This window comes from Monodelphis domestica, chromosome 1 (genome assembly GCF_027887165.1).
Source record: "Monodelphis domestica isolate mMonDom1 chromosome 1, mMonDom1.pri, whole genome shotgun sequence".
Taxonomy (NCBI): domain Eukaryota; kingdom Metazoa; phylum Chordata; class Mammalia; order Didelphimorphia; family Didelphidae; genus Monodelphis; species Monodelphis domestica.
Genome location: NC_077227.1, coordinates 697,886,425 through 697,911,656, shown reverse-complemented (window position 1 = coordinate 697,911,656; position 25,232 = coordinate 697,886,425). Strand labels below are relative to the sequence as shown.

General features: G+C 40.5%; 1 protein-coding gene across 3 annotated transcripts in view; it reads right to left on the bottom strand.

Annotated features, from left to right (window-relative positions):
- Positions 1-9,437: 9,437 nt before the first annotated feature.
- WFDC1 (WAP four-disulfide core domain 1) overlaps positions 9,438-25,232 on the bottom strand; it is a 45,895-nt gene continuing 30,100 nt past the window's right edge. Inside the window, exons 3-6 of one of the 3 annotated variants that reach the window (XM_056810264.1) lie at positions 24,739-24,822; positions 20,371-20,511; positions 12,208-12,249; positions 9,438-9,785 (exon numbers count right to left, since the gene is read on the bottom strand). In XM_056810264.1, the coding sequence (XP_056666242.1) occupies positions 9,727-9,785; positions 12,208-12,249; positions 20,371-20,511; positions 24,739-24,822 (326 nt within the window). In that variant the 3' untranslated portion in view covers positions 9,438-9,726. The remainder of the gene's footprint in view (positions 9,786-12,207; positions 12,250-20,370; positions 20,512-24,738; positions 24,823-25,232) is intronic. The other 2 variants (XM_056810267.1, XM_056810273.1) reach the window with 2 other exon arrangements.

The following is a 25,232-nucleotide window of genomic DNA, read 5'->3' as shown; positions in this document are numbered from 1 at the left end:
CAAGGCAGTAAAATTAAGAGGCTATTATTTGCAGGGCTGACGAAATAGAGAATTTTGAAAGCTGTTTCTGTGTTCTCTGGGTTTGCAGTTAAGGGGAGAAAACATTTAAATACTTCAGGCCTGCATAAAACTCACAATTATATACTTGTCTAATATAGTTGAATGGCAAAGGCTTTTATTTTTTATGTTATTTATTCATTTCTTTCTTTTATTTTTATGTTATTTATTTATTCATCTTTCCCTCCCTCCCTCCCCCTCTCTCTTTCTTTCTTTCTTTCTTTCTTTCTTTCTTTCTTTCTTTCTTTCTTTCTTTCTTTCTTTGTCTCTCTCCCTCCCTCCCTCTCTCTCTTTCTCTCTCTCTCTCTGTCTTTCTGTGTCTCTGGTCTTGGTCTCAACACACACACAGACACACACACACACATATATATGTATATGTGTGTGTGTACATATCTATATATCTATATATATAAAACCCATATCTCCTATATGTCTCTCTCTCCTTTTCTCCTCTCTTCATACAGGTGTCCCTGCAGCACAGCTCTCATCATATTATAGCTGGGATTTTGCAATAATAGCCTTCTGGCTGACTTCTTCCATCTAATTCACCCTCCATTGGGCTAGCAAAGATAATTATTTTCCATAAATCACAAGTCTGACAATGTCCTCCCTCCCCCTCGTCAATAAATTCCACTGGTTTCCTATTCCAGCCAAGATCAAACATAAAATCTTTCCGTTGGCACCTGAAGCCATTTCAATCTTGCCTCATCCTGTTATTCCTGCCTCCTTCCTCTTAACTCTTCTCCAAATGCTGTGTGCTCTAACAATACTGGTCTCTTTGCTATACTTTGCACATGACCCCTCTTTCTCCTCAGTCCATGTTTTTGTTTTTTAATTTTTACCATCCATCTTAGAATTATACTATTGGTTCTATGGCAGAAGAGCAGTAAGGGCTAGGTAACTGAGGTTAAATTACTTGCCCACAGTCACACAGCTAAGGAGCATTGAAGGCCAAATTTGAACCAAGGGCCTCCTCCTGTCTCTAGGGCTAATTTTCCATCCATTGAGCCATCTAGCTGCAACAACTCCATGCTTTTTCGATCAGCAGTCCACTATGCTTGAAACACTCTCCCGCCTTGCCTCTACCTACTAGCTTTTCTGATTTCCTTCAAGACTTGCCTTTTTTAAATGCAAAAGCAAAACATATGACATCACTTATCACAAGTATATATGGGTATGTGATTTGGGGTTTAGGCTTAAAATATTGCTCTATAGTAAAAATGGAGGATATGGAAATAGATATCAAGTGATAACAATTATACAACCCAGTGGAATTGATTCTTGGCTTTGGGGGGGGGGAGAAAATGAATCATGGAAACATGGGAAAATATTTAAAATTTTTTTTAAAAAGACCAGTCTCTTTTGCCATTTTCTGCATTCCATGACTAGAAACGGAAAACTGCAAAAGCCTTTGGAGAGCAAAAACTTGAATGACTTTGCACATCCCAAATGTAATGAGTCCCCTTTTATACTGAATGAGAGTCATGCTCCCTTAACATCTAGCCAAACGGGCAGACTCTGGAAGCTCTGAAGACTTCAGGCCTAAGACTAAGAATGTTAGGGAAAGAGCTTAATGCTGCTCAAGTGGTCCAAGAACAGAAAATAAGGGTCTTCAACCAGGGAGGCAGTGGAGAGACTTCAAAGAGAAGTGGCCCCAACCAACAGATTCATATGACCTAGAGAGAGAGAGAGAGAGAGAGAGAGAGAGAGAGAGAGAGAGAGAGGGAGGGAGGGAGAGAGAGAGAGAGAGAGACAGAGAAAGAAAGAAAAGAAAGAAAGAAAGAAAGAAAGAAAGAAAGAAAGAAAGAAAGAAAGAAAGAAAGAAAGAAAGAAAGAAAGAAAGAAAGAAAGAAAGAAAGAAAGAAAGAAAGAAAGAAAGAAAGAAAGAAAGAAAGAAAGAAAGAAAGAAAGAAAGAAAGAAAGAAAGGTAAGAAGGAAGGTAAGAAGGAAAGAAGGAAGGAAGGAAGGGAGGAAGAAAGAAAGGTAAGAAGGAAGGTAAGAAGGAAAGAAGGAAGGAAGGAAGGAAGGGAGGAAGGAAGGAAGAAGGGAGGGAGGGAGGGAGGGAAGGAAGGAAGGAAGGAAGGAAGGAAGGAAGGAAGGAAGGAAGGAAGGAAGGAAGGAAGGAAGGAAGGAAGGAAGGAAGGAAGGAAGGAAGGAAGGAAGGAAGGAAGGGAGGGAGGGAGGAAGGAAGGAAGGGAGGGAGGGAGGAAGAGAAAGAAAGAAGGAAAGATATCTCTCTGTTAGCTTTCTGTAAATTTTGCCCATTTCTTTCTCCTGTGCCCCTGACATGGTGGAAGAGCGTGATGCAGTATGAAAATTATGTTGACTTTGTCTTCTATCATACATTTTTTTAGTGATTATCCTTGCTTTTGTCTTCTCATTTAGTAAATGTTCATGACTGATTTATGGAAAAGGGATCTATGCATATGAGCGTAGACATATAATTCCCTACACCAGAATTACCCCAAAGACTCTCAGCAAGTTGCAGCTTCAGAGCGGCCATAGTGCGCCCTCTCACGAAACCTGAAAACTTTCTACACTTGGCATCATGAGAACAGGTTGCAGACAATGAGCCAGCACCAAGAGATTTCAAAATGGAAAGTGGGTGCCATGTGGGTGCTACTCTACTTTATGGGACTGCTCGAAGGAAAGCATTTTGCAAACCTCATTAAATGATAGGAATGTGATTTGTTTAATAGTTAGATACAGAATGAATATTTCTTCCAGGTGACATGGTGTAGCTGAAAAGCACTGAACTTGGTCCTGGGAGATCCAGGCTCATGATAGAACGGCAAGGGTAATGGATTTGATGAGAAGTAGGGGTGCCTCCTCTTTGAGATCTCCAAGCTGAGGCTGGGCTAGATGGCAACCTCCAGGGTAGGATGGAGTGGTGATTCCTTCCATGTCTGGTGTGGATTAAATAACCACTGAAGTCCCTTCCAAGAAGCTGAGCTGAGCGTAAGCACCAGCTCTAGAGTTCCTCCCTGTGGGCCTCAGAACAAGTCACTGAATGGCCACCCATTAGGCATGTGGAAGAGGGCAGGGCATGTTCAGGAATGGGTTGGACTAGGTGACTCTTTCAGTTTTGACTTTTCATCACAAGTTAATAACTAACCCCAAAGTGAAAAAATCCCGTCATATTTCCCCATGCTGTTGATCTTATTAAGATTTTAATAAGAGATACACCCACAGAAAAGTTCTGGAGCCCTTCAAGGTCATCACTGAAAGTGTCAGGAGGTTTCATTCCCTTTGACTAATTGTTTGCTCAGAACAGAACAGGGCCCTCACCTTGGTTCAGGACAGCTGGGGAAGTGGGTTGATCCAGTATTCTCATTAACTGAGGATCCCAATTTCCTTGCCTTAAATGATTTAAATAAATACCCTCTGCCACAGACAAGGATGCTAGGAGAGGGGAAAAGTCCCCTGGGTAAATCATGCTAGGTATCCCCTCTAATGCCCCATGGCTCATCCTTCTCATCCAGGTCACAGAAGAACCTCCAAAGCCCCTGAACTACCCAGGCATCTGATTATTGAGTGTTGCTTCATCTTGTTTTGTTTTGTTTTATTTTATTTTCTAAAACACTGGTCTTCTACCTTAAAATCAGTACTGTGTATTGGTCCCAAGGCAGAAGAGCAGGAAGGGCTAGGCAATAAGGGTTAAGTGACTTACCCAGAGTCACTCAGCTAAGAACTGCCTGAGGTCAAATTCAAACCCAGGACCTCCTGTTTCTAGGCTTAGCTCTCAATCTCCGGAGCCACCTTTGCTTTATTTTGACCAGCAACAAGACTCTGGGTCATATCTAGGCCACCACTTCCAAACCAGGCTGTATTGATCAACAAACATTTATTAAGTGCCCATGATGTGCCAAGCACTGGGATGAACACTGAGGATACAAAAAGAGAGAAAAGGCAGTCCCTGCCCTCAAAGGCAAGGAGCTTACAATCTAATGGGGGCGGTGACATGCAAATAAACACCTACAGGATAAACAGGAAGCCATTAAGGGAAGGAAGGCACTGGCATTACAGGGTAGGGGGAGGCTTCCTGTGGATGGTGGCCATTAAACAAAGCCAGAGAAGTTGACAGGCAGAGCTGAAGAGAGACAGTGTTCCAGAGGTGGGAAAATATCCCACATCCCCCTTTCCTACACCCCCTTCTAGACTGTCTTTTCCCATTGGATTATAATTTTCCTGAGAACAGGAACTTTTGCTTTCTTGTAATGATATCCTCAAAGCCAATACTCAATTGTGAGTACTTAAGAATTGCTTTATCGTTATTATCATCAACATCACTGGACTTCAACTGTCTTTTATATGGAACTCTGTGCCACTTACTACACCGTGCTTGACACAGATGAGTAGCATAGCGAGGGGGAAATCTCCAGGTACCAGCCATCAGGAAAGCTCACTTCTAGCTCCTACTCTGCTAAACATGAGATGTGTGACTTTGGTCAAGTCACATTCCCCCTCTGGGCTTCACTTTCCCCATCTGTAAGCTAGAAGGGCTGGAGGAGATGCTATTTGAGGTTCCTTCCAGGTCTGATATTCTCTGACCTTAGTCTTCATGATGTGATGCAATTTCAGGAAAACGATGATCTTCAAAATGTGAAAAATGGCCGAGACATACTTGGTAGAGGGTTGGCTACAACTCAACCTTCCCCCCCCCCTTTTGACCAGTTTTCAGATTTGGGGGCCAGATTGGGAAGTCACCATCCCACAACTTATTAGAGCAGGAAAGGGCCTTAAAGGTCACCTTGTCAACTTCTTTATTTTGCCCAGAGGGATTCCAGGGGACAGGAAAAGTTCAACACCCAGAGAAGTTCACATTAGTCAATACCCCATTGTTCTCACTCTCATCCTTCTCATCCAGATCACACAAGAACCTTGGAACTCCTGGAACCATCTGGGAGTGTGATTGTTGCAATTTTCTGTATTTTATTTTTTAAAATTCTTACCTTCTGCCTTATAATCACTACTGTAGATTCATTCCAAGGCAAAAGAGCAGTACGACTAGGCAATAGGGTTAAATGACTCACCCACAGCCACCCAGCTAGAAATCCTGGCAACAGATTAAGAAGCTCAAGATGGATATGCCCATGATTCTATGCTTCTGTGAGATAGCTCTTCTCAGTTCCTGGGTGGGAGCTGAAGAAAGGATGAAGCAGTGATATCTTTGCTGATTGCACAGAGCCAATTTCTAGTGTAGAATAATGAAAAGAAGATTGGGTCTAGCATTGTAGGAATTAGATTCGAGTCCCAAATCTTCTACTTGCCTTTTTTGTTTGTTTGTTTTAATCTGGAGAAAGTAATTTCCACCCTCTGGGCCTAGACTGGCTTTTCTATAAAAATAAAGTCCTTTGAAAAGTGGGAGTAGAAATGCAGAAGAGAAACATAACTTCTCATTTGTATATATGGGCATGTGATTGTGGGTTTAGACTTTAAAAGATCATTCTATAGCAAAAATGAATAATATGGAAATAGGTATCAAGTGATAACATTTGTACATCCCAGTGGAATTGCTGGTCAGCTCTGGGAGGGGGGAGAAAAGAAAATGAATCATGGAAACATGGAAAAATATATTTTTTAAAAAGTCCTTCTATTAGATGACAGAAACTGACCCAGTTTGACCCCCAAAATCCAGACTGAGAGATAACCTATACAGTATTGATTTGAGAAGATTGTATAATTGAAAATCTGTTACCCTAAAAAAAAAGAACTACATATCCCGAGAGCCCACTGACTTCCTATCATTACATACTTCCTGTAGACAGAGGATAAAGGGAGTGGGTGTTGAGGCTCCTCTTCTCTTTTTGGAATGATGTAGCATCAGCGGTGATGGTGGTATGGTAAGGAAAATTTTTAAATGACTAACCAGCCATGGGCATGTGGTTTTTATTTTGTATCCTCTTTATTCCTTGATTTCTAATGATCCTTAATAAACCTCCTTAAAATATAATATATTTTTTATTATTGAGGTATAATTTTAATTTTTACAGGATCCACCCAAGAAATGTACACAGAATATCTTCCCAGTGACCTGAAATCCTGCCATTTGAGGAATGTCTTGATTTAAACATTTTTTTCTTTTCTTTTCCCCCAATTACATGTAAAAATAGTTTCCAACATTTTCAAAAGAATTTTGAGTCTCGAATTCTCTCCTTCCCTCCATTTCTACCCTGCTAAGATGATGAGCAATCATTTCGAATCATTTCTTCAGGTTTTGTGGCTGCCTTATTATGCCAGAACTCTAGAGAAAGGTCATACTCGGAGACTAACACAATAACAGGCCGGGCACTAAGATGGCAAGAGGGTCCCTGAAAAGGAGATAGGAAGGAATTTTATCTCCTTCACTATCACTATCCTTCACTATTGAGTCATTTCAGCCATGACTGACTCTTTGTGACCCCATTTGGGGTTTTCTTGGCACAGATACTGATGTGGAGTCATTTCCTTCTGCAGCTCATTTTACAGATGAGGAAACTGAGGCCAACAGGATTGAGTGACTTGCCCAAGATCACAGCTAGTAAGTGTCTGGGGGTAGATTTGAACTCGGGGAGATGAGTCTTCTTGAATCCAAGCCCATTGCTCTATCCACTCCAATACTGCCTGCATCATCATCTTGTTGGGGTCAGCATTCAAAATGGTATATAAACATACAGGTAGACATCTAGTGCCCATAGGGCATACCTACCCTAAATGACAAGTTTAGGTCCTCATGGACAGAAAGGCAGTTCAAATATTGATTTTTTGTGGAGGTGGCAAGGTGGGGGGGGGGTGTGGCGTAGTTTCTAGTTTTATGAATTCATTGTTTCCTCAGACAAAGCCTGAGCTTTCCTGGCATGCCTTTGCTCATGATGCATCCCCTGCCTGGAATTCCCTCTTCTCTATTCCTTCCTTATTGAAATCCTACCCATCCTTCAGGCCCAGATCAATCCCAGATTCCTCCCCGAATCCCTGCCTGACTACTTCATCCCCGGGCACTCTCTCCTATTTGTCCCATTCTTTCAGTGTTTGTCCCATGTGACTTTTTACATGACAGTATCCTTTCAAGTATTGGTTTCTAGAGTCCCCCAACTGGACTGCAAACTCTCCAAGGGAAGACACTATTGCTGATGAGACTGTGTCCTGCCTCCAGTGCCCACCACTAAGAAGCGCCGGGCATACATTCCACTGAGAAGACCATCTGGGCTGAAGGAAAGGGCACAGGTGTGGAGCTGGGAGCCAGCTTTTGTCCAAGGTCACAAAGGCAGCAGAGAGCAGAGCCAGAAGCTCATGACCTTTTCTCTTCATTTTAGCCAGAGTCTAAGTAGCCACAAGTTGGAAATGGGGTGTTCTCATATATTTGGCCTTATGAAAATCTAGTCTGCTGGGATTTGTTCTTTATTTTGTCCAACAGGACAACAGGCTCCATGATGAATCATGCTGGGGATGGGGGAAGAGAATGGGAAGGGATTTGGTATTTCTTAAGCCCCTACTATATGCTAGGCACTTTGCTAAACACTTTACAACTATTACTTCATTTGATTCTTTTTAACAAATTAAAAATTTTTTAATAACAAATTTCCACATGAGTTTTCTGAAGTCATATAATCCAAATTGTCTCTCTCTCTTCTTCTCTCCTTGCTCCCGGAGCTGGCAAGCAATTCAATGCGGGTTATATGCCTCATTTTAGTCTTATAACAATCTTGAGAGGTGGATACTATTATGACTGCCATTTTACAGTTGAAGAAATCTTAAGTTGTTTCAGTTGTGTCTAACTCATCGTGACCCCATTTTAGGGTTTTCTTGGTACAGATACTGGAGTGGTTTGCCATTTCCTTCATTTTACAGTTCAGAAAACTGAGGCAGAGAGAGGTTAAGTGACTTGCCTACGGTTACTCGGCTAGTGCCGGAGGCAGAATTTGAGTTCAGGTATTCTGACTCCAGGTGCAGCACTTTCTTCACTATACCAGCTAGCTGTCTCCTGCTAGACAGAAGACATCAGAATTTTCAAAGCCTAAGCTCCCATTGGCCATTCTAAAAGAGGTAGGAAGTTTGGAAAAATGGAAAGAACTAGACTAGGAGTCAAAAGATTTAGAAGACTCGGGTTAAATTCTTAATCTGTACTGGGTACATGACTATGGCAAACCATTTCCCCTCTCCTGGCCTCGGTCATCTCAAGGGTAAAATAAGGGAGGTGGACAAGGTGGCCTCGAAGGTCCTTTCCGATCCTAAGAATTTGTGGGATGATGACTTCCCAACCTGGCCCCAAAATCTGAAGCAAGGATATCCTTTCACATTGTTCTCTCTGGACACGAGGGGTCAGTGGTCATCCTGTTAGGGATATAGGGAAAAGAATGGAAAAGTGAGTGCTAGGGAGAGTTAAAGAATGTCTTTGGGATTTAGGTCTACTCATCCTTCAAGATTCAGCTCAAGGGCTACCTGGTCTATCCTGATTTCCTTGGCCACTCTTTGCCCCAACGGATTCATGCCTCATGCAGAAGACCCAAGTGTTTACTTTGTATTATTCATATGTAGGAATGCATGGTTCGGGGAGGAATTTGGATGTGGGGACCTTGAAGGTCTCTCCCAATCTGAGATCCTGTGGCTACAGCATATGAAATGTCTATAGCTACCCCATGAACTTCTCTCAATAATTAATAGTTGGCCTAATATGATGGAAATCAGCTGATGGTTCTGAGCTTTGAATCAAGAAGACTGATCTTCCTGAGTTCAAATATGGCCTTAGGCACTACTTGTATCACTCTAGGTAAGTCACTTCACCCTATTTGCCTGTTTCCTCATCTGTCAAATGAGCTGGAGAAGGAAATCTTTGTTAAGAAAACCCAGATGGAGTAACAAAGAATCAGATTCCACTGAAAAATGACTGAACAACAATATAATGAAAAGAAGATGAATTTAGAGTCAGAAGATCTGAGTTCAAATCCTGTCTATCTCACTTTCCCACTTACCTCTTTGGGTTTCAGTGTCTTCATCTGCAAAACCAGAGGATTGAGCGAGGTGTTCTCTAACGTCTTCCAATTTGAAATGGACAATCCCAAGTTTATGGACTATTAGAACTCAGAGTTGGAAGAACCTAAGAAGATGTTCTAATTCAATCTCCACTTTTCAGGGAAAGAAGAGACTGAAATTCAGAATGATGATTGGACTTGCTCAAGGGTTCAAATGGAAGCACTCTTATTCCAAAACCTTTTTGTGCTTTCTGGAAACCTCCAGCAGGTACACCTATATAAAAGTCAGCTATTCATTTTGGAATCTGGACATCTCTAAAATGACAACAGAACCATCCTTCTATTCTATCCATCACCAAAGATCTTAGGTTCTCTCTCTCTGGTCAAAACTGCCCATGATAAAAATTCCTTCTTGGTATTAAAATTCATACCTTTTGATTTTAGAACAATTTTATTGATATCTTTGTTTTTATATCATCTACACTCCCCAATATACCCTTCCCTCCTCCTCCAGAGAGCTGTTCCATAGAATAAAGAATTAAAAAGTTCAGCAAAACTAATCAACACGACAATAAACCAAATTCGACATTGCATGAAGTGCTCTGTACCCCTAGTACCTCACTTCTAAAAAGCAAGGAGGGTCTTGCATTCTATATCTCTTCTTCAGGCCAACTTTGCATAACTTTTCATTTATTCACGCATTTTCAGTTCACCTGTTAGATTACTGCAAACGTTTCTGTTGCTCTTTCTCATAGCCGACTACGTAATTGGCATTACTTCCTGTAAAATAAACCATAGCCATATCAATAGAATTGCATCAAACTTCCCCTCTCCCCCTTTGATCTCCCTTCAAAATTGACCAACTCACAAACAAACTCTCCAGTATCTCCCCATTATCTAGAGTGGAAAGAGTGCTAAACTTATATTTGAAAGACCTAGTTTTGAACTGCAACTCCAATATTAGTTAAATGAACCCTAGACAAGTCAGGGGCAGCAGTGGATAGAGTACTGGACCTGAAGTCAGGAAGACTCCTCTTCCTGAGTTCAAATCTGACCTCACACACTTATTAGTTGCGTGATCCTGGGCAAGTCACTTAATCCAGTTTGCCTCAGTTTCCTCATTGGTCAAATGAGCTGGAGCAGGAAATGGCAAACCAGTCCAGTACCTTTGCCGAGAAAACCCCAACTGGAGTCACGAAGAGTCAGACACGATCCAAAGGACGTGTCTCAAGGACGACAAAATTCACATTTAATAGATGAGTAGTGGGTAGATTACTGGTCTTGGAGTCAAGAAAACCTGGGTTTAAATGTCACTTCTGCTCTTTAATGGAGGTTTAGCCAAGAACGAGACATTTTTAAAAAGTCTCTAAGCCTTAATTTCCTCATCTCTAGAAATAGGATATTATTTAGGCTATCAACATCTCATAGGGCTGTTGTAAGGTTCAGATGAGAAAGTGTATGTAAAGCATTTTTCAAAATTTAAAATGTTGTTTCAACATCAGATAATTATTATTATCAACCTCATTGGGTTTGTTGTGAGAAAATTCCTTTGTAAATCACAAAATACTATAGAAATGTGAGCTATTTTTATCATTTTAAGAACAAATAAATATTTTAAATAATATTATTGCTTTTTATCATTTTGTTTAAAATAATTCCCGTTCTTGGCCTTCAATGCCATCAACACCCTGGCCTCAGTCTGTCTTTTTCTCTTAGCTATTCTCTTTTATATTCTATATAATCCAACCATTTTAGACTTATTACCATTCCCTAGACATTCCTTATTCCTCTCTGACTGGTCATAACTGGAATATCCGTCCAATGTCCTTCCAAATCTCAGTCTATTAAAATCCTTTGAGACCTGGTTTAAATGTCACCACCACCAAGAAGTCTTCCTTTATTGACTCCTTCTTTTTTTTATGCATTCCTATAATTTGTAGTGCTTATGTCTTCATCACATTCTGCTTTGAATTCATATACCAGTCATATATTTTTCCCCTTTAGAGCCAGAAGGGACATGAAAGCCCATGTAGTTCATTTCTCCATTTTGCAGAGGAAGAAACTGAGAACTAGCAGGGTTAAGTGATTTTACCAAAGCATGCTGATATCAAGTAGCAATGGAAGGATTTGAACCCAAGTCTTAAGACTTTAAATATATCACTCTTTCCACTGTACTTGGTGGAAAAGATGTCTTAAAGAACAAGACTGTCTGGGAAGGGTATTAGGATGACCATAAAGGATTGGTCAAGGAGTAGTAGCCTGAGGGAAGGAAGGGAGTAAAGAAAGGAAAAGAAAGGAAGAAATAAAGGAAGGAAGGAAGGAAGGAAGGAAGGAAGGAAGGAAGGAAGGAAGGAAGGAAGGAAGGAAGGAAGGAAGGAAGGAAGGAAGGAAGGAAGGAAGGAAGGAAGGAAGGAAGGAAGGAAAGGAGGAAGGAAGGGAGGGAGGGAGGGAGGGAGGGAGGGAGGGAGGGAGGGAGGGAGGAAGGGAGGAAGGAAGGGAGGGAGGAAGGAAGGAAGGAAGGAAGGAAGGAAGGAAGGAAGGAAGGAAGGAAGGAAGGGAGGGAGGAAGGGAGGAAGGAAGGGAGGAAGGAAGGGAAGGAGGAAGGGAGGAAGGAAGGGAGGAAGGAAGGAAGGAAGGAAGGAAGGAAGGAAGGAAGGAAGGAAGGAAGGAAGGAAGGAAGGAAGGAAGGAAGGAAGGAAGGAAGGAAGGAAGGGAGGGAAGGAGGGAAGGAGGGAAGGAGGGAAGGAAGGAAGGCTTGTAAACCTTAAAATTTCTTAGACTTATAAATGTTGGAAATTTCACCATTGGGAAATTTCATACTTGAAAAATTTCCTACTGATAGTCTATTGGAATGTGAACCCCCTTGGCATGGGTGGGTCCTTCTCCTCCCTACTTAAGATTACTTTAGGACAGAAACCTTTTGCTGAACAATGGAAAGGGCTTTGACCTATGCTTAAGCATAGAACAGGAAGTTCTTTGAGTCATGATTGATTTTAGAATTAAATAACTGGCTAAGAGACCCAAACTAGGAAATGGCAGAGCTGGGACTCAAAACCAGGTATTTTTTACTTCAAGTCCTATTTTTTTCTAATTGGCAATTGTTATTTCATTCTTTAGCCCAAAGGGGGGAAAATAACACTCCGCCTCCTTTCATGTGCCCATAGCATAGGGATAAACAAAAGCAGGACACCCTTTATCTTACCCACGACTTCCTTGTAAGGCTTATGTCTTAGGTTTTGTCCATCTGAAAAATGAACAAGAAATACTCTGGGTTAGAGTGGTAACTTGAAAGGTTCTAGAGAAGCCTAGCTCCCCCAGAAACAACCCAACACAGATCTAAAAGGACATCTGATGAAATCGTGATGGAGAACAAAGAGAAACATCATCAATAAACTCCTCCATGCAGCCCGAGAATACACAGAAAGCTGGCCAGAAGCCTGAAGGCACTTGGAGAAGGAGAGGGGTGCCAAGCAGGAATGGGGAGCCACCATGGGTGCTAGTAAGCAGGGCCTGATGTCAGAGCGAAGATGTAGGCAGGAGTGGAGAGGATGCATGAAACTAGGAAAAAGTTCTATAAACAGGCTCTTAAGCCAGTGGGATCTTGGCCTTGGACTCTTAGAACAGTTGTGTGGTGGAGAGAGAGCCAGCCCCAGGAGAGCGCTATATAGGGAGTCACGACTAAATAGAATATGCCTTGGAGCACTCAGTTATAAGCTGGAAACAAGGGAAGTTTGGGTTTATGCTCCAGGAGACCTTGGAGGAAATCTGAGATCAATAAAACTCCTGTTATCAGATGGTAGCTTATTGAGGCCATAGGAAGAGAGGGAGCCCACTCCAAATGAGGAATTGTACAAGAATAAGTAGCCAAAAATAGACCAAAGGAAGCCTGCCTTGGACCACCAAAAGAGAGAGGCAGAAAAGTCCAAGATCATAGCAGAGAAGGTTGCATTATCTCAACCACTGGATCCAGAACTCGAGCAGCAGCAGCATCCAGACCAAGGGAGGCAAAAGGACCAGATGATACCTGACCACTGCATCCAACATCTCCAGACGAGGCAGACCTGGAGCCTCTATCTAGGACCAGAGGCTGAAAATATGAGGAATTAGAGTAATATTTGAAACACGTTATAGAAATACTGTGAGTCAAGAGAAGTTTGAGAAGTGAGGAATCAATCCCTCCAAAAGAAGTACTAGCAGAACTTCAGAGAAATAAATGGCTTAATCACAAAGATGAAGTGAAACAAAAGATTTTAAAAATAAAACCAGAACACCTGAGGAAATAATTGGAAGGAGAATAAGATGGGTTAGAATAGAAAGTGGGAAAGCTTGCCCAAGTGATGCTCCCCACAAAAGTAGAATGGAGCAAACAGAACTCACTGATTTCATGAGACAAATAAAAAAAATTAGAAGACGCCCCCCCCAAAAGAAATATTAGAAGAACACATAAAGTATCTAGTACCAAAAACAACTAAGCTGAAAAGAAAGTCAAAGGAAGTCCATTTAAGAGTCATTGTATTGGGCAACTAGGTGGCTCAGGGGATTGAGAGCCAGGCTCAGAGACAGGAGATTCTGGGTTTAAATCTGGCCTCAGACACTTCTTGGCTGTGTGACCCTGGGCAAGTCACTTGACCCCCATTGTCTAGACTTTTCCACTCTTCAGTCTTAGAACCAATACACAGCATTGATTCTAAGATGGAAGGTAAGACTTAAAAAAAGGATCATTGTATTCCCTGAAAACCATGATCAAAGAGAAAAAAAATCATGATGCTATATTTAAAAAAAAAGCCATACAATAAACTTCCCAGCTCTGTTAAAGAGAAAATGGATAAAATTAAAATAGAAAGAATTTACAAGTTACCTCCTGAAAGAAAACAAAATAGAAAGAATTTATCAGTCGCCATCTGAAAGAAATTCTAAGTTGATAACACCCAGGAAAATGATAGTCCAAATCCAAAACTTTCAAGTTGAATAAAAAATATTATATATATAGACAAGCCAGATAGAAAGAGTTCAAATACTAAGGAACTACAGTTATGATCACACAAGACTACACTGTTACTACTATACAGGAGAGAAAACCTAGATATTCAAAAACATATTGATTCTTAAAATCAATGCTATGTATAGATTCCAAGGCAGGAGAGTAGTAAGGCAATGAGGATTAAGTGGCTTGCCCAGGGTCACATAGCTAGGAAGTATTTCAGATCAAATTTGAACCCAAGACCTCCCATGTCTAGGCCTGACTCTCAAATCAATGAACCACCTAGCTTCCTTCCCCCTATAATTATTTTTCCTGACATTTTGATCTTGCCTTGAAGTATTCATGATGATCATAAGCAAAAACCTCACAACAGATGATTACAACTTATGAGTGACCACTTGTAGCAAAGAGAAATAAGTGAACAAATTATATGAGGAGTGTGCCAAGGTTTTCCTAATCAAGTTAGCACATACTTTGATATCCAATAACTTGGGCATGAATAAGAGTTATGTTGGGGAAAAGGGATTTAGCATAAAAAATGAAAGTGAGTGGGAGCTTATAAACTAGGTTGGATTCTCAGATCTGCATGTTGTAGAATCTCTGAGCTGAGGGGGTCTTTGGTGCTTCAAATCCAAACTCTACCAGAATAAGAACCCTCTAACAAACAGTTGGAAAATGTCACAAAATATCTCTTTTACAAGATAGTCAGAGTGTATTGGAATGGCAAGCAATGTCACTATAGTCAATGCAAGTGATTATATCTCAATAGACAAGAAACAAATGGTTGATGAAATGGTAGATAGAATAATAAGCACATAGATAACAAATATAACTAACTAACTGTTTATTTAAGCGAAGGGAAGGAAGGAACTTAAACCCAAAGTCAGAGTACTAAACCCATTAACCAATGATTTTCTCTACCTATAAGTCTACTTTCAAAACAATACTAACGAATCCTTAATTACTATATTAAAATTAGAGAAGGTACAGGAACAAGGGCCAAAGGAAGTCTCGCAGACTGATGTCCTCAGGTCTGGCAGAAGTCCCAATAGAAATCAGCAGCAACACACAGGATCAGGAAGGGGAGAAATGGCTTCACTCACACAGTCCACCTGGGTGGAGTGTTAAGCACTCTCTCTACTACTTCCAGAAGATGAAAACTTGCTTGAAGGAAAGTCCCAATCTCCTGGCAGCATAAAAGTCTCCTCCTCCAAAGAAGCAAGTGGCAGGCAGGAACTGCCTTCTTTAGAGCCCCAGGATCTTGACCCTGCTTCTGTCCTATAGGATCTCCTGCTCCTGGTTTGTAGCAAAGAGCTAATTCTTATTAGATGGTGAGATGGATATTTCTGAATCATCTATTATTGTTGTCATTATTAATCTATTGCTGGAAGAGATCTTAAGCACTATACTCAAACCATCAACTAGCACACCCAGAGATGACCCAAATGAACAAGCCTTCTGAATTTTGGAGATCCAACAGACCCTAACTCTGGTGGGAGGAAGAGATCAATGCAAGAACCCAAGTGCCCCAAGGGGAGGCTGAGCAGGGCCAACCACTTGTCCTCAAAATGTAGGAGATGGGGAGCCTTGTCCTCACACAAAATCCCAATTCAGGAAAAAAAATGCTGGAGAGATGAATAAATCAAAGAAAATACTAGTTAGTATGTAAAATTTATTATAAATTGGAAATTATCTAAAGGGAGAATAACTCTACAACAATTAAGGATACTCAAAAAAAGGATTTTCTATAAAAAACTATATGAATAATGTGAAGAATGGAAACAATAAATAAAAAATTAACTGAAGCATTGGAGGAAAGAATTAGAAGGAGAATCAGTAGTTTAGAAGAAGAAATGGTAAATATGAAATAAGGAATGCACTTCCTGAAAACTAGAATTGACCAAAAAATCATTTACTCCATGATACAGCAAAAAGGAGAAAAATTTAAGATCTCATATAAATAATAATTAGCCTGGAATATCAGTCAAGGAGGGATAGTTTAAGAATCAGGAGACTTCCTGGAGACCATTAATTTTTTTTTTAATTCTGGATATATCAAGAAAGTATAAATGAAAACTGCTCAGATCTATTAGAACCAGAGAGCAAAAGTAAGATAAAGAATCCTTGATCACCTCTTGTAAGGAACCAATCAAAATCCAGAGCTCCTACATTTAAAAAAAATGCTGCATAAATCGTGAAATAAGCAACTTAAGTGCCAAGGATCCACAGTCAGAATCACTCAAGACATGGCACCTTCTACATAAAACATAGGAAATCTTGTAATTCAATATTCAAAAAAGCAAATGAGACAGGCTTATAGCCAAAATGAATTTACCCTGCAAGACTGAGTATAATTCTAGTGGGGAAATATACTTTTAATGAACTTGAGGACTTTCAATCATTTATAATGAAAAACCCAGAACTGAGTAGCAATTTTGAAATACAAATATGAATGCAGAGCAACCTAGTGAGGGTTTTGTTTGTTTGTTTTTGGGGGTATTTGGAATAGGGCTGTATGACAATATATTCTTCAAAGGGCATTGAGAGAATTAAATAAAAAAAAAAAACAGGAATCCTGGTTCTGTTCTGAGGGTCTCCAGAGAGGGAAAAGAAGATGGGGCAAGGGGGGGGGGAGGAATACATTAGTGTAGAAAGGAGGAAAAAGGGGATGGACTTGGTTATTTCTCATAATTGAGGCATATAAGAAGAAACACAAAGGAAAGAGTAGGAGAGTGAGCATCAGATGAAATGGACAAATGTGAATTTTAGATTTTCTATGCCCTGATTAGTTTTTAAAATCCTAACAAACAAGAATGTCTATACCCCTACTTAAGGATTAAGTGTTGAGGAGGATGGTCTATGACTGACATGTGCTAGCAAGTGACAAATAAGAAACAGCTGACAGACCCCTGGGCTGTTCTAAGTCAAGCTTAACCTACCATTGGTACATGTGAGATGCAGGAAGTGATGTAAAAAAAGAGTCTATATATTCTGTGTCTCTTCCTCTCTCTGGGCTCTTTTGCAGGATGTGGCCCTGGTTTCTCTCATGGAGACGTGGCTCTCGCTCTGTCTCTGGCTCGTGGAGATGTTGGTCTCTGTCAGCAATGTGGGGAGCAATGTGGCGGCATTTGACGTCTTGGGGCTTGGCATTAGCATGCTAGGTGAGTGAGTTTAGGCTGATTCCTTTTTCCTTTACCTTCCAAAACACTATCCTCTTAGGAAGCCCCTAATCTTCTGAGGAGACCTCGTGGCTGAGTTCTCTAAACTTCCCTTGGCTTAGGCTAAGCCAGAGAAATCTTATACCCCTTTCCCTCTCTCTTCTTCTTAATTCCTTCCCTCTATATTAATTAAACCACCATAAAATTCCCAAACTGACTTGAGTATTTTTGTTGGGATTTGAATTAATCCCTGGAAACAACTAGTATAATAGATTCAGTCAAAAACCCCTAAATTTACCCCTTACACAAAGGAGAGTTGAACATACATAGACACATATAAGTACAAGCAGTTTAATATAGAAATATATCAGTCTCAACAGGAAAACAAGCAGGGATGGAGAAAGGGTCAAGAAGGAGAATAATACCAAGGAGGGAGTAATTGCAAGCAAAACAAACTTCCTGATTCTAAAGGAGGGATTATAAAAGGAAAGAAACAAACAGGAATTTAAGGGTACACCTTAGTTCATCTCCTAGACAACGGGGGAGTGGCTGAACAAATACAATATTATTACACCATAATGGTGAAAAAGATGATTCTAGAGAATTCTGAATAGTATAAAGTGGTATAAAGTGAAGTGAACAGAACCAAGAGAATTATTTATACAGTGACAGCACCATTGATTTGTTTTGAAACCCTTACTTTGTTTTAACATCAATTCTAAGACTGAAGAGCCGCAAGGGCTAGCAAACTGGGAGTAATTGACTTGCCCAGGATCATACAGCTAGGAAGTAGAGGAATAGCAACATTGTAAAAAACAAAAACAACTTTGAAAGACTTAAGAACTTCAATCAATGCATCTGTCAAGGACTAGTGATGAAGCGTGCTACAGCTTCTCTGACAAGAGAGGTAATTGACAGAAGATACATTAAGATACCTATATCATGTCTACTATGTGGCTGATTATGTTAATTTGTTGCAAGCATTTTTTTTCCTTTTTTCCTCTTGACTTTTAGTTGGAGAGGAGAGAGTTGAGGGTGAGGGAGATTAGCAATAGTTATGGGAGAAAAAAAAAGAAGGGCCACTGAAAGCTTTTTTTTAATGCATAGAACAGAAGGAAATTAAGGAGGATGCCCAGATGAGCAGGACAGCTTTGAAAGTTATGTGCAGCATTTACTTTTTTTTTTTTTAATCAAGTGGTAGAAATGGAGATTTATAATTTCAGGCAGAATGTTGCTATTATACTATATGTAAGAAAATACTCTTTGAGGTTTTAAGTTCAACATTTTATGTGTTTTGTGTGACAATGCAACCAGATTGAATTGCTTGTCGGCTGCAGGAGGGGAGAGCAAAGAAAGGGGGGAGACAACTTGGATTATATAACTTCAGAAAACTGATGTGGAAATTTGTTATTAGCTGTAATTGGTAAATAAAGGACTCCCCCCCATCACCAATTATGTCTTAATTCCAAACCTAGTGGTCTTTTTCCCTCTTTCAAGCTTTACCCTTCTTTGCCTTCAGCAGCATTTGACACTGTTGACCACCCTCCTCTCTGGCGTTCTCTCCCCCTCTGGGTTTTTGGTCTGTCTGCTCTTCTCTCTTGACTCGCCTTTTCTCTAGCAGAATGATCCTGACAATTATGGCCTTTGCCAACATTGGGTGAAGTCACCAGGTATGTAGGTGAACCTCAGGCTTTTTTTTTTTAGCACCAACTTCCTTCTCCCCACTAAATGTCTCCATCAGTCCTGCCTGAATAGGGGAGAGCAAGGAAGACCAAGTGCCCCAGGCCTGGAGACAGGGTAGAGTGCAGAAGGGGGAAATGAGGAGAAACTGGCCTGTGAGGCCCCTCTGGACTATGTCCATAGATTTCTGCTATTTCCCATAGCATCTAACCCTGAGCCTGGCTATACGGTAAGTGCTTGGTACTTGCTCAGTGGTTGATTGTTCTGTTGAAACAAGGAAACAAAAGCAAAACTTAAGTTTCTAAAGATTAGAATATTTGAATATGATTTCAGCGAGATGTTATATAATTTTTCAAGAGTCCTGGTTTCTGAGGTATCATGCATGACCTTTTGATGGCGTTATGGTGGCGTAGGGGATGGAGTGCTTGCCTTGGAGTCAGGAAGTCCTGATTATAAATCCTGCCTTAGATACATAATAGCTGTGTGACCCTGAACAAGTCACTTAATTGGTCTCAGATTTAGTCTTCTCATCTGTGAAATAGGGATAATAATGTATCCACCTCACAGGGTTGTGAGGATCAAATGAGATGATATATGCAAGATACTTTTGAAACCTTACAGAACTATTATCATTATTAATGAAATCCTAACATGTTATTATATTATTGATCCATAATAATATGACATGATATGACATAATTGGATATAAATGTATACTCTTTTTAATATATGATATATAATTGTCATATTATATCATGGCATTATATTATTTATCCCTAATAAAATAATGATATGACATAATTGGTTAGGAATGTATATTCTTTTTAATAAGTGATATATATTTCTCATATTATATCATGACATCATGTTCATCCCTAACAATATAATGATATGACATAATATTATAGAATGTTATAGATTATATGTATACATGTTATATGTAATTTACTAATCATTAATAATATAATGGTATATAATTATATTATTAACCATCAATATCCTCTTCCTCTGTTTAAATTTCTTTTCTTTTCTTTTTTAAACCCTTACCTTTCAGTCTTGGAATCAATACTGGGTATTGGTTCCAAGGGAGAAGAGCAGTAAGGGATAGGCACTGGGGATCAAGTGACTTGCCCAGGGTCACACAGCTAGGAAGTGTCTGAGGTGACTTGAACCCAGGACCTCCCATCTCTGGGCTTGGCTCTCCATCCACTGAGCTACCCAGATGCCCCCAATTTCTTCTTTTTTTAAAGGCTTGACTTAGATCCTGTTCTCATCCATGAAGCCTTCTCCAGTCTTCCCATTGTGAGAGTCTTCTCCATTTCCAAATTCCCTCCAATGCCTTGTCCACATCCTCCTTTTGCCCCCATCACATTCAACCTTATATACTGGCTGTTTGAGTGTAGCCTGCCACTGCCTCCTCCTCCCATCAGACTGAAAGCTCCTTTTAGGCAGGAGCTGTGCCAGCTGTCAACTCCGGGCCCCTTTGGAGAGCCCAGTGCCCCTCAGGAGGAGACACCATTCAATAGAAGGAAGTGGGTGAACTGACCAGAAGTCTTCCGTTGCTTGATGCACTGTCCTCTGTTGGGGATTCCCTCTGCAGAGTTTCCAGGGTTTAGGATGTGACATTCATAGCCTGTGGGGCAGTGGAGAGGTTCTGCCCCATCCTCTGTGGTGCTACAGGCCTCTGCTGGGAGAGACAGAGAGAAGCCCCGGCTCATTATACAGTACAAGTCTCTAGGAAAGGCAGATTCTGGGGAGATGGGCCATCTCGCCACTTTCTCCAAAGCCTGTTTTCATGACATTGACCCGACCACTCAGGCTCCCACAGATGGGACACAAAATTGGAAAGACTCATCTAGACCGGAGGTTCTTAAACCATTTTTTGTGTCCTGGATCCCTCGGGTTGTCCAGTGAAGCCTATAGACCCTTGCTCAGAATCAAGGGCTTCATTTAAATGCATAAAATACCCAAGATGACCAAGGGAGCCAATTCCATTGAAATACAATTCTCGAAATATTTTTTTAAAAAAGAAACCCAAGTTCATAGACCTCAAGTTAATTTTTAGTTGATTTCTAATCCAAGCCATACCTAAATAAGATACCTAACAAACCAAACATATCTAAACCACTGCAGCATTCCCAGTAAGAGAGCATTTGGCTTCCACTTGTGTGAATAATATTATATTATATTAATAATATTAATAAATATTATACTTGAATACCTCCAGTGATGGAGAACTCATTATCTACAAAGGCAGTATGTTTTCTATTAATTAATTAATTAATTAACTCATTCATTCATTTATTTATTAAAACCCCTACCTTCTGTCTTGGAATCAATACTTATGTATTGGTTCTGAGGTAGAAGAGTGGTAAGATCTAGGCAATGGAGGTTAAGTGACTTGCCCAGGGCCACACAGCCAGGAAGTGTCTGAGGCCAGATTTGAACCCAGGACCTCCCATCTCTGGACCTGACTCTCAATCCACTGAGCCACCCAGCTACCCCACCCCTACCCCACATTTTCCTTTTAGACAGTACTAAATATTAGGAAGTATTTCTTTACAACAAAGGCTAATGCCTCTTTTCAGTTTCTATCCAGTGTTCTTGGGTCAACATAGGACAAATCTAATCCTTCTTTCTCATAAGAGGACGTGGACTGGATATATGATTTCATTAGTGCAATTATTATCCCTATTTTACAGATGAGAAAACTGAGGCAAACAGAGGCTAGCCCAGGTTCACACAGCTAGTAAATAGCTGAGGTCGGATTTGAATTTAAGTTTTCCTGATTCAGGTCTGGTGCTCTCTTAGAGATTACTGACCTGCTAACGGTGGAGAAAGAAAGAGAATTGTCAACAGCATAGAATGCCGAGGACTTTAGTACACCATGCATCAGAGAAGGAAAGGACCTGAGAACAGAGGATGCCAGGCAAGGCTCGGATCAATCCTTAGAGATGGTACCATCCAACGATCCATTGTAGAGATGATAAAACTGAGGGAAATGGAGACAACCTCCTTCTCTAGGAGAAAAATCCCAGGCTAAAACCCACTAGAGCTAAGAGAAATGGTTCTCTCTTCAAGGGCAAGGCCTGGGCTTTGAATGTCAGTGTGTGTTCTGTTTGATTGCTGTCTGTTGCTTAAGTGGATCAAAGGAAGATTTTGACAGAAGAGTTCAAGAAGCTCACATGAGGACCAAAAGGGGGCATCCTCTTCCTATATTCTCTTCTTTCACTCGTTCTCTCTGCAGTCTAGGTGAAGACAGCCTGATAAATAGGTGGATCCCAGACCTTTTTTTTTTTTTAATCACTAGCTCCTTGAACAATTTCTGACACTGACTGTCACCCCCTCAGTCCACTGGGATGAAAAAGAGAGAAAAAGGACAAGCCTCTCCACCCCACCCACCCCACTAAAGATGGTTCTGAGTGCAGAAAGTGTAATCAAATGCAGGCTTCAAAAACTGATGAATCCTAATATCCAGGCCAGGGAATTTGAAAAAAATGAGGACCTGGAGGATGCTAGCTTAGACTGGAAATCAAGACCACCCTTGGGAACAGGAATTTTCCCACCAAATTGGAATTTAGTTTAGCAGGGCTGGTATTTGAGTAGGGTTCCAGTTGTGCTGGCATGGGGGCAGCCTATCCCCCAAAGGAAGATAGATGGTCTGAAGTCAGGGAGATCTGAGTTCAAATGTGACTTTAGACACTTACTGGACAAGTCACTTAATCTCTGTTTGCCTCAGTTTCCTCAATTGTAAAATGGGAATAATAATAGCACCTACTAACCCTTTAAAAAATATCATGTAGACAGGTGAGTGAATTGTTCCAAGTGTCGGAATAAAGCCATTGAATCTCCTGCCTAGTGTTTGGTATTTCAACCTTTACACTAAGAGGGTATAACACATTTATAGCAGGTAAGTGCCAGAGGTTAGGCTAGATGCAAATATTATCTCCAAGACAGTTGCTTGATACCAAAAGTATAAGTGCATCAATGAATGACTTGGAACTGGAAGGGGTTTCAGAGCTCAGATGGTCCATTCCCCCACCCCCCCAATTACAACCATCCTGCTTTAGGGGAGGGGAGTGGGAATCTACGAATATCTAATAGATGGTCTCTGTTTGGATACATCCAGTAACAGGGAACTCACTCTCAAGTGTGGCAGCCAGGGGCCAGCATGATATAGGGGAAAGCTCTCTGGACCTGTGTTCAAATCTCAGCTCCACCCATTATGAGCCAGGCAACTCTGAGCAAGTTATCCCTCACACCTGAACCTCAGTTTCCTCATACAGAAAATGAAAATGAAGTGGACTAGGCTGGATGTCTTCTAAAGAACCTTCCAGTTTCACATCTAAAGTCAAAATGTAATGGTCCATTATTGCTCTCATTTTTTTTTGGTAGTTCCTGCTATAACTTCCATTTAAGGAAGGTTCTTTGGCCAGTCACTCCTTCATTTCCCATCATGCTGCAGTCTTCTGGATTTCTCCAACATTCCCACAGACCCTATTTTATTTTATCTTTTTTAATTTTTAAGTTTTTTATTGATTAATTTTTATTTTTATATTAATTTTTTAGTTTATATTAATTTTATTTTTATATTTAATATATTATATATTTTATTATATATTATTATATATTATATTGAAGTTATATTAATTTTTAATTCAAGATTAATAATTAATCTTTCCCTCACCTTCTCCCCCCCCCATAGCCAACACATAATTCCACTGGGTTTTACATATCATCCCATTCTGTCCTCACAATAATCCTGGGAGGTAGGTGCTATTATTATCTTCATTTTACTAAAGAGGAAACTGAGGCAAACAGGATTAATGGGTTTTACATGTGCCATTGATCAAGACCTATTTCCATATTATTAATATTTGCACTGGGGTGATCATTTAGAGTCTACATCCCCAATCATATCCCCATTGACCCATGTGATCAAGCAGTTGTTTTTCTTCTGGGTTTCTATTCCCACAGATTTTTCTCTGGATGTGGATAGTGTTCTTTCTCATAAGTCCATCAAAATTGTCCTGGATCATTGCATTGCTTATAGTAGAGGAGTCTATTATATTCAATTCCACACACGCACTCTATCCCCCATTTCAGCTTCTTTTTGTACTTTGTCTTCCTCATTAGAATGTAAGTTCTTTGAGGGCAGGTATTGTCTTTCTTTGTGCTCCACTGCTCAGTCTATCACATGGTAAATACTTAATGTTTGTTGAATGACTGATTGACTTGTACTGAACTGAAATCTGCCATTCTCAAACTCTATTCGCTGTTATTATTTCTGCCCTCTGAGATATTTCAGAATAAATTTAGTCTTTTTTTCAGCTTAGTTCTTCAGATACTTGAAGGTAACTGCCATATTCCCTCTTCCAAGTGCTTCCCTCCCCAGGCTAAACATCCTTTCAATGGCTCCCCATAAGGCATGACTTGTAGGCTCTTTACTGATTTGGTATAAATAGCACCCAAGTATATCTGCAAACCCCAATAGAGGAATAAGTTTCTTTTCATTTCCTGAGGGAGCTAGATGACTCAGATAGAGCACTGGACATTGAGTCAGGAAGATCTGAGTTCAAATCCAGTCTCTTATACTTATTAGCTGTGTGATCCTGGGCAAGTAATTTAATCCTGTTTGCCTCAGTTTCCTCTTTAGTAAAATGAGGATAATAATAGCACCTACCTCCCAGGATTATTGTGAGGTCAGAATGGGATGATATTCATCAAGTACTTGGAACAATGACTGACATAAGTAGATCTTCCTCCCTCCTTTCTTGCCTTCCTTCCAATTTCCCCAGGCTATCAGCTCCTTTCCAAAATTTTCACCTAGGACACCCAGTATCTCTTTGTCCTATTAGGTGACTCAGAGAGTGCATTAAGCTAAAGACAGGACTAGCAGATTATGCCTTTGTACCTTGTAATACCTCCTCCGGGCCATCCAGCAGCCAGCCATTGCCGCCTAGCCAGCGTGGTTTGGGCTGTACCAGCCAATCTAGAACTAAGGAAACACACGGAGAATCGTTAATTATCATCATGTCACAGCAATTCAAATGAAAAATGCTTCTCTGCTGCTTGGATACTAGAGTTCATTTCTAGGACTCCTTTTTCTTTTTCTTTGCACTCTTATCTTCCATCTTGAAATTGATACTAAGTACTGGTTCCAAGGCAAAGGGAGAGAGAGGTGAGGGCTAGGCAATGGGGGTTAAGTGTCTCGCTCAGGGCTACACAGCTAGGAAGTGTCTGAGGTCACATTTGAACCCAGCATCTCCCATCTCTAGTTCTGGCTCTATCCACTGAGCCGCCTTGCTGCCCCTTCACCAAAAGATTTCAAAGCCTACTCACAAAAAGTAGAAAAACTTAGAAAATGGGAAGAACCTCTGGATTGAGAGCACATAGGATCTATAAGAA